The sequence below is a fragment of the Petromyzon marinus genome, chromosome 32, assembly GCF_048934315.1.
Source record: "Petromyzon marinus isolate PM22_M1 ecotype Great Lakes invasive population chromosome 32, UKy_Petmar_22M1.pri1.0, whole genome shotgun sequence".
Lineage (NCBI taxonomy): Eukaryota > Metazoa > Chordata > Hyperoartia > Petromyzontiformes > Petromyzontidae > Petromyzon > Petromyzon marinus.
The window spans coordinates 9,918,730-9,937,523 of record NC_133698.1 but is presented as its reverse complement, the minus strand read 5'-3'; the positions used below and the strand labels follow the sequence as shown (position 1 = coordinate 9,937,523).

Genomic DNA, 18,794 nt, shown 5'->3' with positions numbered 1-18,794 from the left:
GCGCGCGAATATAGCCAGGGGTTCGTACTGTTGTGTTAGTCACGTGACTCCAGTTTCCTTTAAGACTCTTTTAACTTCAACATGGGTGACGGTGCCGATTTGAGCTACATTTCGACAGTGACAAAACGAAGGGTATTATCCATGTTAAGAGTTTTTTTTGGGTGAGATCGCGTAACTATAAATGTGTTGACTCTCCAACACACTGGAGTGCTGAACGAGTAACTAATTGGCATATTTTACTTACGTGACAAACCGTACTAATTGGCTGTGTCGGGTGGTGGTGGGTTTAACAACACATTTATATCCTAGTCATTTAACCAAAAAAACCTCTTATGGATAACAGATGGTGTGTGTACGTGCACACGTGTATGTATTTTTGAACTTCTTTCGCGCCGTATGCAGCCGACCGTGCCGATCAGGGATCTGAAACGATCATGATCGTCGCATTCGACTGATCGTCAAAGCAAATGCGTCGGATATTGGGGGAGGGGAAGGAGTTGTTGAACTTCCTGGGACGTTCAAATGGGACGGGTGGTGAGTTGGAAGCGTCTTCCTCCTCCTTCAGCCCCACTCACTTCTACACAGCCACACCCACTCGCCCACTCGCCCTGCTTACACGGTGAACGGCCATGCGAGCTTTCTGATTTTGGCGCCGCCTGCACGACAAGCAAACCTACATTTTTTTCATTCAACAAGCGCTGTAATGCGTACGTTTTAGGTGATTTCGTTTGTTTGTTTATGTGCTGTCATTGGTGACCGGGCAGATAACACCGTTTAATCACAGCCTGTATTCAAAACGAGGCTCCCCAGCAGTGCCAACTTAGGCCTCCGATCTGCCAGCCACCCGGCCACATCTCCCCCTGACATCATTTAAACCCGTTTCCTGTTCCGATTGCGTACGTTTACATCATCATAATGGAATCGATTCTGATTGGAATCAAAAGTAAAAGGCCAATGCGGGAGGGCGTGTGGCACAGTTTTGGCACCGACTATCATAGATTGTGGCAATCGTGTCGCTACGGTTTTCTGCAGCGAGCACAGTTCAATGTCTCTAAAAACAACGGCACTACGCCTCTCTAATTGAAATTAACGCTAAACCGCTTGCGAGCGTTCCGAGATGCAGCGGTGAACGGGGTTGACCGAAGCTTTGGCTCGCCAATGAAAGGCTGCGCTGCGTGCGTGAAGCGATCTCAATGTGTGAACCCCCAGAAAAACTGAGCGGAGGCATATCGGAGGTGCTGGGGAAGGGAGGGGAGCGAGCGACGGGACGGTGCCGGCAACCGGACCCCACGTACCAGCTGCTTGCCCCGCCACACGGCGGCGTGGACGTTCTTGAGCGATCCGTCGTCGTCTTCGAACACCTCGGCCGACCACACGGCGCAGTTGGAGTGCGTCCACTCGTCCTGCCCGATTCCGAGCAGCCTCCCCGCCTCCTGCAAGAGGCCCGTCGGTCGCACCCCCCCCCCTTGTTAGCCGTTCGCGGTCGGACCTTGTATTCTGGAACGCCCTTCCTTTGCTGACATTAAGAAGCCACTTTGAATAGTAGTAATAATAATAATTTACAAAGGGCCCTTAAACAGTCGTACTCAGGGCGCTATGCATGGAAGGGCGGCAAATAGTTTAACATCAACCAAGGAAAGAAGAAGCGAGAGAGGCGTTTGAAAATAAGTAAAGAGAGAGCTATTTTAAACAGATACGTTTTTAGTTGAGATGTGAAGATTTCTAAGTGTCTTTCAAGTCATGACCTCGAAGGGGAAGGAGTTCCAGAGTTTTGGTGCCACAATGGCACTGTTACTATCTTGATTTGAAGCTTTCGTGACTGCAGGAATCCAAACTCTTTGGTTCTCTCGGTAAAGTCGCGTAGGTTAGAAAAATCATAGATCGCGACCTTTCGATCGCAACACAAGCGGCCGTCACCAGGCGGAACAGATACAGCAGGAGAACTGCTGACATAGTCTATGTCATAGTCTTCCACTTCATGTCATAGTCTATGTCAGCAGTTCGCCTGCTATATCTGTTCAAACTGATGACGGTCGCTTGTGTTGCGATCGAAAACGTCGCGATCTATTATTTTTCTACCTACGTGACTTTACCAAAAGAACCAAAGAGTAAGGCACTGTTACTGTTCGTAATATTCGTGGGCTAAGGTGTGTCAAAGAAAACTATTGACTGAAAAGCCGCACAATAATGCGGAGCAGTGCCCCACCTAAAAATTTAAGTTTTGCTGGCATTTCAAAATGTTATGAAAAGGATTAAAAAAATATGGGGGTGCCCACGTGCACACTCAACGAAAGTGCCTGGCAGGCGATTGTGGAAACACCATCCAGACCATCGACCACACAGTCGTGCAATCCCCCCCACACATCCAAAATGAAGCCATTCCCTGGACGACTAATCTGGACAGACTTATACATTGGCTATTCATCGAGCAATACGCAAGACCGAGAGAGAGTCATGAGAGAGAGAGAGAGAATCTCGGTGGAAGAGAGTCGCGGGTTTTTAGGAGTGTGCGGCGCGTACGTTCGAGCTCTGGTCGCCGTAGCTGAGACACAACATGCACTGGCGGTTGTCCTCCTTGTCCACCGGGACGTCCACCTCCATGGCGCTGTCGCCGCCACCGTCGGCTGCAGCTGCAAGACAGGTGGCAACACGCCCGGACAGCGTAACACAGCCCAAGTTAAATAACGCTCCGAACAGACTGAAATTTATTTAAGTAAATTAATTTTAATTTTACCAGGTCCTTAGGCCCACTGAGCTACATAGCTCTTTTCAGAAGCCACCTGGCCACGTATGATAGTCAGTGAAGTAGCTTATCACGTGGATATGTATAGCAGTTAAATAATCTAAACGCATGTTTTTAAATGTGGAGGGGAACAATGGATAAATCTGAGGAGGTCGTGGGTTCGATCCCGACCCTGACGCGTGCATATTTGGAGTTTGCATGTTTCCCCCCGTGATCGCGTGGATTTTTATCCGGGTCCTCCAATGTTTCCCTCCCGATGAAGAAACACGCATTTAAGAGTATGTGGCCGGTGCTATACATTCCCACGTGATGGCAAGCCACTTTGTCGAGCTATTATGTGTGGCCAGGTCGCTTCTGAAAAAGAGCTCTACGTATAGCTCAGTGGGCCTTACCTGGTTAAATATAAAATAGTTTATAGTTTAGTTTTAGTCTAAAAACGGGCCCAGGGGGTTGCCCTTACCGCTGTCGTCCTGAGCGTCGGTGGAGGCCTTGCGACGCGGCGCCGGGACGATCTTCTTGAGGAGCGGAGGCTGACTGTGGGGGGCGCCGCCCGCGGCCAGCGTGGCCCCCTCCCCTTCGCGCTCACGCCACTGCGCGTAATCGTGGTCCGCGGAGGGGGGCAGGACGGCGTTGGGCAACAGCCCACTGGCGTGCGCGGGGAGGCGGAAAGAAGGAAAGAACGTCGGTCGATCGGTCATGTAGGGAGCGCAAAAGTTGTAGAAAATAAACGCGAGATAAAATCAGAATATATATATCTTTATCCTTTCTAGATTTGAAGCTTTCGTGACTGCAAGGATCCATACTCTTTGGTTCTATTCAGTAAAGTCACGTAGGTAAAAATAATGAGCTATAGATGTCCATTCGGGGCAGGTCAGAATTTTACCAGGTAACCCACTGAGCTATTAGCTTCTATTTCAGAAGCGACCTGGCCACAAATGATAGCTCAACGAAGTGGCTTATCAAGTGGACATTTATAGCATCCAAATAATCTCAAAGTGCATTTATAAACGTGGACAGAAACGATTGCGACGACAATTAAGCTGAATGTTTGTTAGGCGAGTAGCGGGACACAAACCCATCGATTAAAAACAGACTCTCACAACCCTGCAGCATGAAATTGCTTAAAGGGGGGGAGAGTATTAGTAAAACACTCGGGGGGGGGGGGGGGGGCGGGGGGCGAGGCGAGGCTCGACAAAGGCAATATTAAACGAACTCTAAAGCAATGTTGAACGCTAACAGGAATGCTCACGACATGATCCCCTGTGCATGAGTAAATGCTGCAAGAGCCCATTCCGAACCCTTTTCCGTTCCGATGACGTCTGCTGCACGTTTCCAGGGTCACCGTTCGCCGCCGAACCCCGAAAACAACGCGCAAGCAGTTCGGCGTCAATTTTACTTAAGAGAGGCGTAGCGCCGCTGTTTTTAAAGACACTGTACTGTACACTTACCGGAGAGAACTGTAGCGGCACAACTGCCGCACGCCATGAAAGCTCGCGTCAAAAATGTGCCAAACGCACTCCCGCGTTGGCCTTTTACTTCCGATTCTGTTTGGATTCGATTCTATTCCGATGACGTACACGCACGTACGTCATCGGAATGGGAAAGGGTTAATTGCACGATAAGATTTTACAAGGGGTCGGTGGATCCTTTACAATCCCCCCCCCTCCACCCCAACCTCCCCAACGCAATGCAACTCACATATCCTGGGTGCGATTCTGGTCCCAGAACCTTGATCCTCGGATGTCAAACCACGGGAAGACTTTCTCCATTTGCTGTGGGGCGGACGATGACACAGATGCGTCGTTAGTTCACACATGGCACAACCGCAGCAGCAGCAGCAGCAGCAGGGGTACAACGTCATTCAGGGCGGGCTTTGCATTCAGCGTACCCCCGAGTGGAGCCGTGCTCTGTCTCTCTGTGCCAACCTCTGTCTGTCTTTCTCTTTCTCTGGGCCTGATTAATGTCTCGGTTACATCGTTTCTCTGTTCTATTCGCACCTCCAATTAGCACGGTTGGCTAAAGAAGTTCAACATACATACAGTCACTGGCGGAGCGAGTGGGGGGGGGTGGGGTGGCACGTGCCCCCCCAATGATCCGATCGAAATCCATAATTTCGATCCCCACTGCCACTATGTAGCATATTATGTGCCAGGGACTCTATGAGATGCTAGGACAATAGTCTGAGTTCATTATTGTCAATAAGTAACGGCAAATCGGTTATAAGAGACTCAGAATTGTGCGCAGTTGCGTATAACAAACACGACTTCCCTGAAGGCATCAACACCTTCAGCGAGCGTGATGCCGATCACACAACGTGGTACGAATCAATGGCTGTGCCATCGTCGCACACGCGTCGAATAAAAAGCAAGGGACAAGTCCTTACTTACTAACAACTCCTTACTTACTCACAACTCTTCTATAATTTTTCATTGCTGGAGGGGTTGCCCCCCCTATCTGAAAATCCTGGCTCCGCCATTGCATACAGTTGTTCTATCTCTGTGTCTCTGTCTCCATCTCTCTGTGTTTGTCTCTTTCCGAGTCTGTTTTTCTTAATATATCAATCTATATCTCTGTGCGTCTCCGTGTCTCTCGCTTTCTCCGTGTCTCTCTGTGCTTCTCCGTTTCTCTTTATCTATGTGTCTCTTTATTTTTCATAGTGTCTGTCTCTCTGGGTACCCCGGTCTCATCCCAAACGGAAAAAAAGCCTTCTTAAAAATAAAATTGGCCACACATCTTAATACAGTGCCCTCTTGAAAAAGAGCCATGATACTCGGTGAGGGTTTCCAAAATAAATTAATTCCATTATTAAAATACCCATTAAAAAAATTTGACAGGTCAACAAACCCACTCATGATCTATGTCAATATCTCTTTGTATAATGCTGGGGTGAGCAATAGTCCTATTCAGTACCTCTGTACCGAATAGGACTATCAATCATCCTTGGGTGGGTCATACGCGAACGGAGGTCCTCAGTCACTTGTTAGCGAGCACACTCAAATTTATCTCGCTCTGTTGCTATGTCGAGAATATTCCCTCTCTCTTGTAATTTATCTATTAACAAATTTTAACCTGGTAAGGCCGACTGAGTTATAGAGCTCTTTTCCCGAAGTTACCTGGCCATAAATCATAGCGCAACGAAGTGGCTTATCACGTGGAAATTTAGAGCAGCAAAAAAACTCTAAACGCATGTTTCTCAATGTGGAGGGGAAACCGGAGGACCCGGAGAAAAATCCACACGACCACGGGTAAACAAACATGCAAACTCCAAATACACAGGCATCAGTGTCTGGATCGAACCCATAATCTCTTGCATACGAGGCAAGCTAGTTAACATCTTGCCATCGTGGCGCCTAGTACCCGACTAGTTCGTATAAAACTGCTCGCTACGATGGATAATTAGCGTTCACGGGGACCATTTCGAAGCGGTTGACCACTCGTGGCTTACGGGCCCATGGGAAATGAAGCCGCAGTCTGTACTCCGGCCTGCAGGGCCAGAGATCACCCCGCACACTTGCTATGAAGGTGGGAAACTGGGAAAAATCGGTGACCCGGGGGACGCGCGACGAACCCTGGTGAAGAGCCCTTTGAGAGTCGCGGCCGCTCGCTTGACCTCCGGCTGCGTGACGTCGGCGTCGCACTGGAGCACCCTCGTCACGTCGTCGCAAAACCCCGTCTGGCAACGTCAACAGTACACAAAATGAACATGACAGAGCGGTGCAAATCCTACACTGCTATGGCAGGCACAAGAGCCAATGGTCGAAATGTTCACATTGCTATGGTGGGCATAAGAGCTAATGGTGGAAATCCTAGATTGTCATGGTGGGCACAAGAGCCAATGGTGTAAATCCTACATTGTTAAGGTGGACACAAGAGCCAATGGTGTAAATCTTACATTGTTATGGTGGACACAAGAGCCAATGGTGTAAATCCTACATTGTCATGGTGGACACAAGAGCCAATGGTGTAAATCCTACATTGTTAAGGTGGACACAAGAGCCAATGGTGTAAATCCTACATTGTTATGGTGGACACAAGAGCCAATGGTGTAAATCCTACATTATCATGGTGGGCACAAGCGCCAATGGTGTAAATCCTACATTAATGGTGGGCACAAGAGCCAATGGTGTAAATCCTACATTGTCATGGTGGGCACAAGAGCCAATGGTGTAAATCCTACATTGTCATGGTGGGCACAAGAGCCAATGGTGTAAATCCTACATTGTCATGGTGGACACAAGAGCCAATGGTGTAAATCCTACATTGTCATGGTGGGCACAAGCGCCAATGGTGTAAATCCTACATTGTTAAGGTGGACACAAGAGGCAATGGTGTACATCCTACATTGTTAAGGTGGACAGAAGAGCCAATGGTGGAAATCCTACATTGTTATGGTGGACACAAGAGCCAATGGTGTACATCCTACATTGTCATGGTGGACACAAGAGCCAATGGTGTAAATCCTACATTGTTATGGTGGGCACAAGAGCCAATGGTGTAAATCCTACATTATCATGGTGGGCACAAGCGCCAATGGTGTAAATTCTACATTAATGGTGGACACAAGAGCCAATGGTGTAAATCCTACATTGTCATGGTGGGCACAAGAGCCAATGGTGTAAATCCTACATTGTTATGGTGGGCACAAGCGCCAATGGTGTCAATTCTACATTGTTATGGTGGGCACAAGAGCCAATGGTGTACATCCTACATTGTCATGGTGGGCACAAGAGCCAACGGTGTAAATCCTACATTGTCATGGTGGACACAAGAGCCAATGGTGTAAATCCTACATTGTCATGGTGGGCACAAGCGCCAATGGTGTCAATTCTACATTGTTATGGTGGGCACAAGAGCCAATGGTGTAAATCCTACATTGTCATGGTGGACACAAGAGCCAATGGTGTACATCCTACATTGTCATGGTGGGCACAAGAGCCAACGGTGTAAATCCTACATTGTTAAGGTGGACACAAGAGCTAATGGTGTAAATCCTACATTGTTAAGGTGGACACAAGAGCCAATGGTGTAAATCCTACATTGTTAAGGTGGACACAAGAGCCAATGGTGTAAATCCTACATTAATGGTGGACACAAGAGCCAATGGTGTAAATCCCACATTAATGGTGGACACAAGAGCCAATGGTGTAAATCCTACATTGTTAAGGTGGACACAAGAGCCAATGGTGTAAATCCTACATTGTCATGGTGGACACAAGAGCCAATGGTGTCAATTCTACATTGTCATGGTGGGCACAAGAGCCAATGGTGTAAATCCTACATTGTTAAAGTGGGCACAAGAGCCAATGGTATAAATCCTACATTGTTAAGGTGGGCACAAGAGCCAATGGTATAAATCCTACATTATCATGGTGGACACAAGAGCCAATGGTGTAAATCCTACATTGTTATGGTGGGCACAAGAGCCAATGGTGTAAATCCTACATTGTTATGGTGGGCACAAGAGCCAATGGTGTCAATTCTACATTGTCATGGTGGACACAAGAGCCAATGGTGTAAATCCTACATTGTCATGGTGGGCACAAGAGCTAATGGTGTAAATTCTACATTAATGGTGGACACAAGAGCCAATGGTGTACATCCTACATTGTTAAGGTGGACACAAGAGCCAATGGTGTAAATTTCACATTAATGGTGGGCACAAGAGCCATTGGTGGAAATCCCACATTAATGATGGGCACAAGAGCCAACAGGTGGAAAGCTTACATTGCTATGGTGGGCAGAAGTCTTTCAAAATGAAGACAACTGTTGACTTCCCACACAGTGCTACTCATCTGATTGACCCCAGAGGGGTGAAAGGCTGGATTGAGCCCCGACAAGGATTTTAACTCACGACTTTCTGATTGCGAACCACACTCGGTCAGGAAGCTTTTCCTTACCGTGGGGCAAATGGCAGTTTGAATACCTATGGCGGGTCCAGACACTAGCATAAGAATCGATACATTCTGTCACTATTTGAGGCCCTTTCTGTGACGGAATTGACTACTGAGCGCGCGCCACAATCACAAACATGTTGGTTGTTGCCAGGTTGTCAAAAATATATCCCTCTGGAACTCAGATTTGTGCAGCCAAGATGCTTGCAGTGAGGAAAAAAAATATATTTTGTGGGCCATATGGAAGTGGTAAGCCTCATGTGGCCATGGGGCATTTGAAATAAAGTCTTGGGCCGGGAGGACCCTCTGCTCTAATCACATACTGACGAGGCAGTTAACGCATCAATTAGCAGATCAAATAAGCAGCAGCAAAATCGCTGCTCTATTAAAGTAGAGCTCGTATAATGGCTTTACTGACATATGGTCGCAAGGCGTCGGCGATGGAAAGGCATATGATTCCATAAAATGTCACAATTTGGTTTTACAGTTTGATCGAAGATTATTTTCTTTGTCTCGTTTTAATCATCTCAATCATGTTGTTTCTTTCTGCCCAGTATGGATAGTTTTGTCCACTACATTACCCCTAAAACACAACAATCGCACATCATTTAAGTTCAATTTGTATGAACTGTAAATTAACCATTTGCACACTTACAATTAGTTGCATATACCGTGAGCGTAAAACAAGAATTGGTTTCAATCCATTTTTACGTGACGCGCCCAGTAAATTAATTGGTTAATTTTGGGAGCAGGCATTGTGCTCGGATGCCTAACCAAGCTGTTGTAGGCCCCACGCTCCAGCTTCCGCTTCACCCCCTCCAGGTCCGTGGGCAGGTCCTGCCGCTCCGTATCCGTGGCGACAGGGCTGTCCGCAGCACCAGCTGAGGTGCCCGATTGAGCCTCGCTGGCCGCTTTGCTTGACTGTAGAAATACAGAGGGTAAAAAAAAAATTACCCGTACGTGAGGCATTTGTTATTACGGTCACTCGACGGGGATTGACAATCGTATGGTTAACGCTCGGATTACTCGTGAGAAATATCTTCGGGTAATGGAAGAACCGTGCTTGAAAAAAAAAACAATGCATGCAATATATTTAGGTGCATGCTGGTAAAATCGTGAGCTGCTCCTCACTCGTCAAGGGTCAGTGGCTTAGTGCCGCAAAAATAACCGGGACACCCAACAGCTAAGTTGCAAACCTGCCATGGTTATCCCAGGATTGTTCTATTACTGGCAATTCTGGCAAGTCTTTCTGGGACATTAAACGTCCTTTTTTTTGTTCGTGGCATAATAAAATACTATTCAATATAAAGCATTTAACATGCAGTTATCCCCGATGGCGATATGTTAACTCCCTCGCCTGGTATACAGGATGTTGTGGGTTTGATCCCGACTCTGATGCCGGCTGTATTTTTGGAGTTTGCATGCTATGCCCCTGATTTCGTGGATTTTTCTCTGGGTCCTCCGGTTTTTCCCTCCATATTTAGAAGCAACAGGCGTTTAAGAGCATTTGGTTGCTATAAATTTCCACGTGATAAACTACTTCTCTGAGCTATCCTTTGTGGCCAGGGCGCTTCTGAAGAAGAGCTATATAGCTCAGTGGGGCCTTACCTGGTAAAATAGTTTAGTTTTTAGTTTATTCTGGTATCGCGAGATATTTTTGTTGCATCTCAAGGAGGTGGCAATCCAACCTCAAAAAGCACTGGTGCTGGGCGCGGTTGCCCACCTGCCGGTGCCGGTGCAGGCTGGCGGAAACGCGCGAGGCCGCGAGGGCGCTCGCAACCAGCTGCAGGCCGGCCTGCAGCTCGGCGGCGAGCGCCACGCTCCACTCGGCCGGTCGGGACTCGGTGCAGCGCACGCACGTGTACACCACGCTCTCGGGCAGGCTCGACAGGATCTCGTACATCTCGTCTGCGCACGGCGACACAAAACAAAGACAAAGAACCCACCGCCCCCCATAGGGCCGATTAACCTCTTTCCCGACGTCTGCATGTTGCAGAGTGGGTCCCGTTCACCGCTGAATCCCGGAACGCGCAAGTGGTTCGTGTTAATTTCATGAAGAGAGGTTGTTTTCAAAGACATTGTGCTCACCGCCGAGAACTGTAGGGACACGACCGCACTCTACGGCAGCTGGCGCCAAATTGTGCCACACGCCCCCTCCCACATGGCCTTGTGGGAGCCTCAGTACCGATCAAGTTATTTTATTTTTCTTCCGATTCCGTCCCAATGAAGTACGTGGACGTCATCGGTATGGGAAAGTGTTAACAGACTGTTGGGGCAAGTGCTGTTAGCGAGCATCTATGAAGGACGACGCAGCACTCGAGGGGGTAGGTGGCCAGCACCACGCCCGGCTGCCTCTGTCTCCCCAGTGGCGATGTTTACACACACAGCGCCGGGTACTCGTTTGAAGCTGAGTCGACCTAGGGGAGGCCCAAGACCGGTTCAGATATTCGTCACCGATGTTCACCGTGGGCGGGAATCAAACTGGGGTCGCGGGGTTAGTAGTGCTGCACATTAACCTCTACAATACCGCTCCCCCCAAGCAACACCACAGCCACAGCCAAGATGCGGTAGTCACACAAGGGGGGATCAATCGGGAAATGGGAGCGATTTCTCGGGGAATTGAAAGGCTACTCATTAATATTTCCCGAAATTATGTTAGTCCGTTCGTTCATCCGTGTGTTATCCGTCCATCCACCCATCAATCTGCTGTCTGTTAACAATTCATCAGTACATTCGGCTCTGTTATCCATCTGTCCATCGATTATTATCTGTCTGTCCATTATCTGTCCATCTGCCCATCCGAGAACGCTTCACATGTTTTCAAAACTACGAAACTGCTACATTGATTGCCGTGAGACTTTGCTCGCAGATTACCAATACCAGTGCTTGCTGTGCGCCGTGTTTGGACAAAATGTGCAAGAAAATAATGAGAGAAAAGAAATGCGTGTTAAAATAAATGACAGTATTGCTGCGAGTCAGCGTAACTTATATTATAATGGTAACTTGAGTGTGAATGCAGATATGCACGTCTCCATGCCTCTTTGCGCATCTTGCTGCGACGGGAGTTAAATAACCTTTAACTAACCTTTATTCACGAACACAGCACCCTCGTGTGTGAAACAAACCGGGAACAAATCCCTGCGGCACCCACAATGAAGCCTCACGGCACAGCTTCTGCCCCACCTCGCGCCCCCCTTCCCCTGCGGGACGGCCCCCACTCACCGGAGAGGCTCTCGCACTTGGCGTGCACCCAGCGCTCGCACTTCCCGCACTGCATCATCTTGCTCTCGTAGTCGTCGTCGTCGTAACATCGGTTGCACACGGGGCAGAAGTTCCCTGCGAGACGACGGTGGAGGGAGCGAGTGAGCGCACAGGAGCTCAGTCAAACAGCGATGCCACCGGCACCCAGCTCTCGCCTGTCGCTTTTAAAACCGGCGATTGAAGTCCTCCAGCTCTCTGGGAGTGTGCGATTCAAAGCACTTGCGTGTGTGTGTGGGGAGAGGTAGTGTAGCGGTCAGTACTTTGCGTCATGAACCCCAACGACCCAAATTAAGATTCCTGGTCGCGGTCGACAATCCGTGATGAATATCTGAACCGGTTCTGGGCTTTCCCGAGGTCGAATCGGCATGAAATGAGTAGCTGGTGCGGTGTATAAACATCACCACTCAGGCGACAAAGGACGGCCAGGCATGGTGCTTGCCACCCACCCACTCGTGCTGTGCCGGCCTTCATTAGGTGCTCGCTAACAGAAATTTACCCAAAATTCTGTCAAGGCTTCATGGGGGACCTTTGTATTTGTCTTGTATGCAGACCCAAGCGAGTAGGTAAGTAACGATTTATCGATTTCAGTGGGCCTTCAATGCAGTACAACACAATGTGAATTCCAGAGCGTCGGAAATGTGACCGCATCTCGAGACGGGAATTATTTCACTCGTGAAAACATATCCACTTATATTGCATGTGCTGACAGCGTCACACAGCTTGGCTCCTGCAATGGAAAAAAACTACCCGGTGCCACGGCCCCGGCGCTACTCGGCTGTGCAGTGGAACCCGGGGGGGGTTGTAATAGTGAGCCGACATTGACGGCAACGTCAACAGCTCGTCTGCGATGGCAGAAATAAGACCGCTTGTGGGCCACCGGTTGCGGCGGGCGTCTGGTAAGCGCTTCACCTTTGTCGAAAAGCTTCCCGCAGTCGTGGCAAAGCGAGAAGTCGTGCGACCACTGCGCGTCCCAGCCCTTGCCGGGCGTTGTGGCGCCGCAGCTCTTGCATTTCACGCACTTGGTGCACACCTGACCGATACGCGCGCGAGCACACGTACACACACACACACACACAACCGAACCACCATGAACAACACGCCCCATCTCATATTCTTAGCTCTTTCGGTAAAGTCACGTTGAAGGGAAACAATAAAATAATAAAATATATATAAGACAATGAAAATTCTCACGACGTTTCGACCATAACACAAACGGTCGTCATCAGGTGTGTTTGCGTTATGGTCGAAACGTCGTGAGAATTTTTATTGTTTATATATATTTTATTATTTTATTGTTTCCCTTCAACGTGACTTTACCGAAAGAGCTAAGAATATGAATTACTGCAGTCACGAAAGCTTTAAATCAAAACGCCCCATCTCGTCGGAGATCAGAAGCGACGCAGGTCTGAGCCTGGTTAGTAACTGTCTTAATGTTACCAGGTAAGGCCCACTGAGCTAAAATTGCTCTCTGCTCAGAAGCGACCTGGTCACGTATGATCACTTGACGAAGTGGATTATCACGTGGAAATGTATAGCAGCCAAATACTCCAAACGCGTGATGTTCACTCGAAATGTGGAGGGAAAAACTGGAGAACCCGGAGAAAAATCCACGCGACCACGGGGAGAACATGCAAACTCCAAATATGCAGCACGTATCAGGGTCATGATCGAACCCACGACTTCCTGCATGCCAGGAAAGACGCTACCGCTGAGTTACGTCATCGCCCTGTTAGCAGGTGTGGTCGCGGTATGCGTGTATGTATGTTGAACTTCTTTCGCACTGTACATAACTAACTGTGCTAATCATGGGTGTGGGGGAAGGACAACAAACTGAACACAAAAAGCAGTTCCAAAGAAATTAGTTTTCAGTATCCACGTACCCAAACGCGCTTGCGATTCGTCGGTTTGCTGGGGTAGTTCGGTCCGAGACACTCCGAGTGGTAGGTGTTGTGGCATTTGTCGCACTGAAGAAGCTACCACACGCACAAACACAAAACGATATTCACGCTGAAGGAATACACACGTTATTTACATGTTTTCGCCCTGGTTTTTACCCGACATACGGCCAACTGAGCTTTCGGAATCATGCAACGAGAAGAATTAATTTATTAATCTCGCAGAGCAGCGAGCACCTCCGTGTCAGAAAACAGGTACCGGAGATATTGATGCCAACCAATTCAACGCTGGCGTCAATAAGCGTCGACATCCAGGGCCCCCCCGTCGGTGGGGAGGGAGGGGAGGGAGCCAGCGGGCACGTACCCGGTTCTGACGGCCGCAGACGTGGCAGAACTTGCAGCGCCGGCACACCCAGTTCTCCATCTCTCCCTCCAGCGGGCGCTCGCCCTCTCCCAGGCAGAACGAGTGGAACGCCTCGCAGCACACGCGGCAGTACACCAGCTACGAATAGACAAGAGTAAATATCCCGCTCAGTCCCGTAACCTCAAGCAGCAGACTGTTGGCGAGCACCTATTAAGGTAAGGATGGCAATGATTGGTGACAATATTGATGGTGGTGGTGAAGGAAATACTCAACTGGGATTGCACGTAGTAAGATCGCCCCAGACTGTGAAACTAGTGCAGACTGCGTCTGTGAAACGCAGCGCCTTCGTGATAGCCTTGCACTATTAGAATGGCGTGAATACAAATGTATGTTGAAATTCTTTCGCACCGTACGTGGCCAAACGTGCTCATCGGACGAGTACGGTAGCAAAGATGATGATTTTGGTTTAGATGATGATAACGATGACAACGAAGATATTGGTTGGGATGCAATGATGACGATGAGTATGATGATACTACGATAGTGATCGTGATAATGACAGGGTCACTGGGGTCACAGGATCATTCGCACCTCGTGAATGCCACTGCTGGCGCACAGGAAGCAGATGACTCGCGGTGCGATCACCCCGGAGGTGAGGAGGGAGAGGCCACCCATCCTCCATACGTTGTCGATGTCGCAGTCCTCCTGCGAACGCAACACGCAAATACGCTTCTAGCATCTTGCCGCTAACCTCACTGCAGCTCAGCATGGCAATACTCTCCCCCCTGCCCCCCACCAAAACCCCACACATTAATAGGTTGTCGCAATTCAGGGTGTTTCGATTTGATTAAAGCGTCGATCATTTTTAACACTCTCAAACTAAAATAGAAATAGTGAATCACAATAACTCTCGTAACCACATTGCGATGTGAACAGAATTCATCACAGAGTCGTGCGGCCATTAGGGAATTGCCCATTGGAAAATTAAGACAACCAGCTTAAAGTGTTGCCCAAAACGTGGCGATAAAAAAAATAGCGCCGATATAATTTGCCTTCTGATGGCATCATTACTTGTGACATTGCAAGATGACGTCACATTGAAGAGGCCAGGTTACCGGCTGATACAGGCGGTTCCCAGAGGTCAGTAACCAAAAGGAAGGCCTGACTCCAGATGGTGGCAGTGATGACAGAACTACGAGCGCAGTCCACGGGCGGTCGCACGTCGACTTTACAATAAATACGAGATGTTCCAGGAGACAAGCGACAGCGAAGAAGTGACGGTAACAAACAGGCAGTGCACGAGACTACCTCTTGACCTTGAACAAAAAAACGATTTAAACTATGTTTTGTTTTACCAAGTAAGGCCCACCGAGCTACATGGCTCTTTTTCAGAAGTGACCTGGCCACAAATGATAGCCCACTGAAGTGGCTTATAACCATGTGGAAATTTATAGCAAACAAATACTCTAAAATGCATGTTGATTCTAAATGTGGAGGGAAAAGCCGGTAGACCTGGAGAAAAATCCACGCGACCACGGGCAGAGAGAGACGCGCAAACTCCAAATATACAGCAGGCGTCAAGGGTGGGGATCGAACCCACAACCTCCTGTATACCAGGCGAGGTAGTTACCACCTCGCTACCGCGGTATAAAAAAAAACGGGTACCTTAAAGTCGACGCGGATGCGGTGCACGCCATCGGGGATGGCGCGAGGTTTTCCGTTGCCACCGTTGCTCAAAACCGTCGCCACGACAACCTCCGGCTTGTTCACCTCCCTGCCCTTCTCCTGCGAACAAATCAGCGCAGTTGGCTACGCAAGTTGCAAAAGAAGTTCAACGTACGTATGTACGCACATACAACGGCGTTGACTCACGCGCCACTGAAGGGACACTCCCAAGAGACACGAGACCGTGTCGTGAATTAGCCCGTTGTCATAGGCCCCCTGCTTGGCACGTGTCTCACTCACAAACACTCCCAGTTAACAATCCAGCAGTGCGTACACATCCATAATATAGGCTTTTTTGGGTTAGAGTGCGTAAATATAAATGTGTCGTTAGACCCGCCACCACCCGACACAGCCAGCAAGGAAGGTTTGTCACGTAAACAGAACATGCCAGTAATTACAACTGGCATCATAAGGCAGACAGCCAAATTTGTGGAGTGCATACAGAGTTCACAATGCTGTATCCGTGAGCAGATGATGCAGGTTGAAGATTGACCGTGTTTCGAAAAGTACATTTTCACGAGCGCTGGATAATCTTTGAGCAGTTCCTAACTGACTAAAGCGTCCACGTGACCGCAAATGTGTAGTGAAGCACAGCGAAACGTTTGCTTTAAGAAACATTAAGAAAACTCACAAAACATTCGACATCTTCTCCACCCTTCTCCAGAAGGAAACGATAATTATACGTATTCTTAGCTCTTTCGGTAAAGTCACGTTGAAGGGAAACAATAAAATAATTTTAAAAACCAACGTTGGTTTTCACACCTGATGATGACCGTTTGTGTTATGGTCGAAACGTCGTGAGAATTGTATTGATTTATATATATTTTATTATTTTATTGTTTCCCTTCAACGTGACTTTACCGAAAGAGCTAAGAATATGAATTACTGCAGTCACGAAAGCTTTAAATCGATTATTATACGTTTTAAAATCTTATTGGACATCTTTTAAATTATTTGTGTTTTTTTATTCATCTGGCACATGCCTCCTTCCGACCCTTGACCCAAGAGTTGACCATCCTCACATTTTATGGCATCATCATCACCTAGAATCATTCAAGTTTATTCTTTTAACCAGGTGAGAACATAATTGTTTTTTTTACCCTTTTATCTTGCAACAAAACTGACACCTTTTTTACAAGGAGTCATGTTTGCATTGACCACAATACCTGCGGTCGGAATGCAAACAAAAAACATAACTTTGACAAAGTATGCACTGTCAGTTTTGTTGCCAGATAAAAGGGTAAAAAAAACACAATTATCATATTTTGCTAATGGCAAACGAGGTTCCAATGGTGTAAATTCTTACCCCGAGCTCTCATACTCTGAAGGTGCATTGTCTTTGAGTTGTGCGCCTTTTGGCGTCATCTGGTCCAACACCATGTGAGACTAGGCTCGAAGGAAAGCTGTCTCGGGTGTGCACCAATCAATTTCAAGGACAGTGCCACATACATTATCAGAGTTATGTTTTTTGTTTGCATTCCGACCGCAGGTATTGTGGTCAATGCAAACATGACTCCTTGTAAAAAAAGGCGTCAGTTTTGTTGCCAGATAAAAGGGTAAAAAAACACAATAATCATATTTTGCTACTGGCAAAGGAGGTTCCAATGGTGTAAACAGGTGAGAACAGTCAGAGAGCAGGAGAGTCTCTTGCACTTGATGCACTTGGTGCATACCTGGTGTAGCCTGCGTGCACGCACACACACACACACAACCGAACCACCATGACCAACACGCCTCATCTCGACGGAAAGCGTGAGCGATGGAGGTTTGAGCCTTGTTAGTACTTGGAGATGGGGAGACTGCCTGTGAATACGAGGTGCTGTGTGCATAGCCTGCGAGGTGGCCAGGAGGTAGCAGTACAGTCACGCATTCAATGGATCTATCTGTGGGGAGCTTTGAGTGTTACATCCTCTGTACGACCACCATCATCCCACTGTGCAAAAGTGACATGTCTGCCACCGCGCCAGAAGCACACAGAGACCCACCTTCTCTTTAGACTTCTTTGTGCGCAACTGGGTTCCCCGTTTGGTAGATTTTTCTCCAAGCACGACTGCAGAAACAGACGCACATGTACCCGCACAGCTATAAATACGTGCAGCAGAGCGTGACGCATTCACGAACGCGTGTGCGCATTTGTGTGTATGCAGGTATGTGTAAGGTAGGGAAAGTATGGCAATAGGATATAAACTTTGCCGCATACCATTTACGGGTGGAACAATACAACGCCTTGGGGTCATTTGATTCATTATCGCGATTCGGAGTCGCAATTCTTTTACGAAAATTGATTATCTTTAAACACTGCGATGAATGGTAATGCCTCTAGCGGCTGCCAAACGTGACGTGAACCCAATAAGGGCAACGTGTACCGACTGAAAAGTATAATTTCAATAAACGCATTTCGATATGCGTCCTGAGCCTGGCAATAGAAAATTAATCAATAAACCGATGCATCGTTCCACCCTTATCATGCGCGGATGTACGTGACAGACTGTCAATTAGTTTTGAGAATGACAAAAAATGTATTGTAAAAAAAATCACTTAAGTGTATCGAATTCACTGGAGCGACATCTGGAGGGAGCTGCAACGCAGTGGGTTAGCGAACTGCATTTAAAAAAACGGCCACGGCAAACATCGGTGGCGAGTGAAATCTGAATGGGACCCTGTGGACTCACCAAGCCCGCACTGACCAGAGTGGTGAAGTACGGTTCAGCAACCCCCATTCCTGACGCGGTGTGGGAAGGCTAACAATCCATCAGTATAACGACTAAGGACTGTGATTTATTATTACACACCGATATTGATATGCTTAATATATGCATAGATCACCAACTGTGTTAATACATTGAATAAATCACCTTAATTTTCGGATATCTCCACATTAAAAATGTAACATTTTGACTTAAAATATATATTTA

At 47.9% G+C, this 18,794-nt stretch overlaps 1 protein-coding gene across 2 annotated transcripts in view; it reads right to left on the bottom strand.

Moving 5' to 3' along the window:
* The window catches only part of LOC116948156 (uncharacterized), a 68,135-nt gene that overhangs the window by 25,160 nt on the left and 24,181 nt on the right, over nucleotides 1-18,794 (bottom strand). For both annotated transcript variants that reach the window (XM_032964574.2, XM_032964575.2), the window contains 14 exons: nucleotides 17,865-17,929; nucleotides 15,820-15,939; nucleotides 14,746-14,859; nucleotides 14,155-14,292; nucleotides 13,776-13,868; nucleotides 12,805-12,925; nucleotides 11,857-11,970; nucleotides 10,358-10,542; nucleotides 9,409-9,555; nucleotides 6,312-6,416; nucleotides 4,442-4,515; nucleotides 3,204-3,388; nucleotides 2,521-2,630; nucleotides 1,296-1,433 (listed from right to left, as the gene is read on the bottom strand). In XM_032964574.2, coding sequence (XP_032820465.2) covers nucleotides 1,296-1,433; nucleotides 2,521-2,630; nucleotides 3,204-3,388; nucleotides 4,442-4,515; nucleotides 6,312-6,416; nucleotides 9,409-9,555; nucleotides 10,358-10,542; nucleotides 11,857-11,970; nucleotides 12,805-12,925; nucleotides 13,776-13,868; nucleotides 14,155-14,292; nucleotides 14,746-14,859; nucleotides 15,820-15,939; nucleotides 17,865-17,929 — 1,709 coding nt within the window. The remainder of the gene's footprint in view (nucleotides 1-1,295; nucleotides 1,434-2,520; nucleotides 2,631-3,203; nucleotides 3,389-4,441; nucleotides 4,516-6,311; nucleotides 6,417-9,408; nucleotides 9,556-10,357; nucleotides 10,543-11,856; nucleotides 11,971-12,804; nucleotides 12,926-13,775; nucleotides 13,869-14,154; nucleotides 14,293-14,745; nucleotides 14,860-15,819; nucleotides 15,940-17,864; nucleotides 17,930-18,794) is intronic.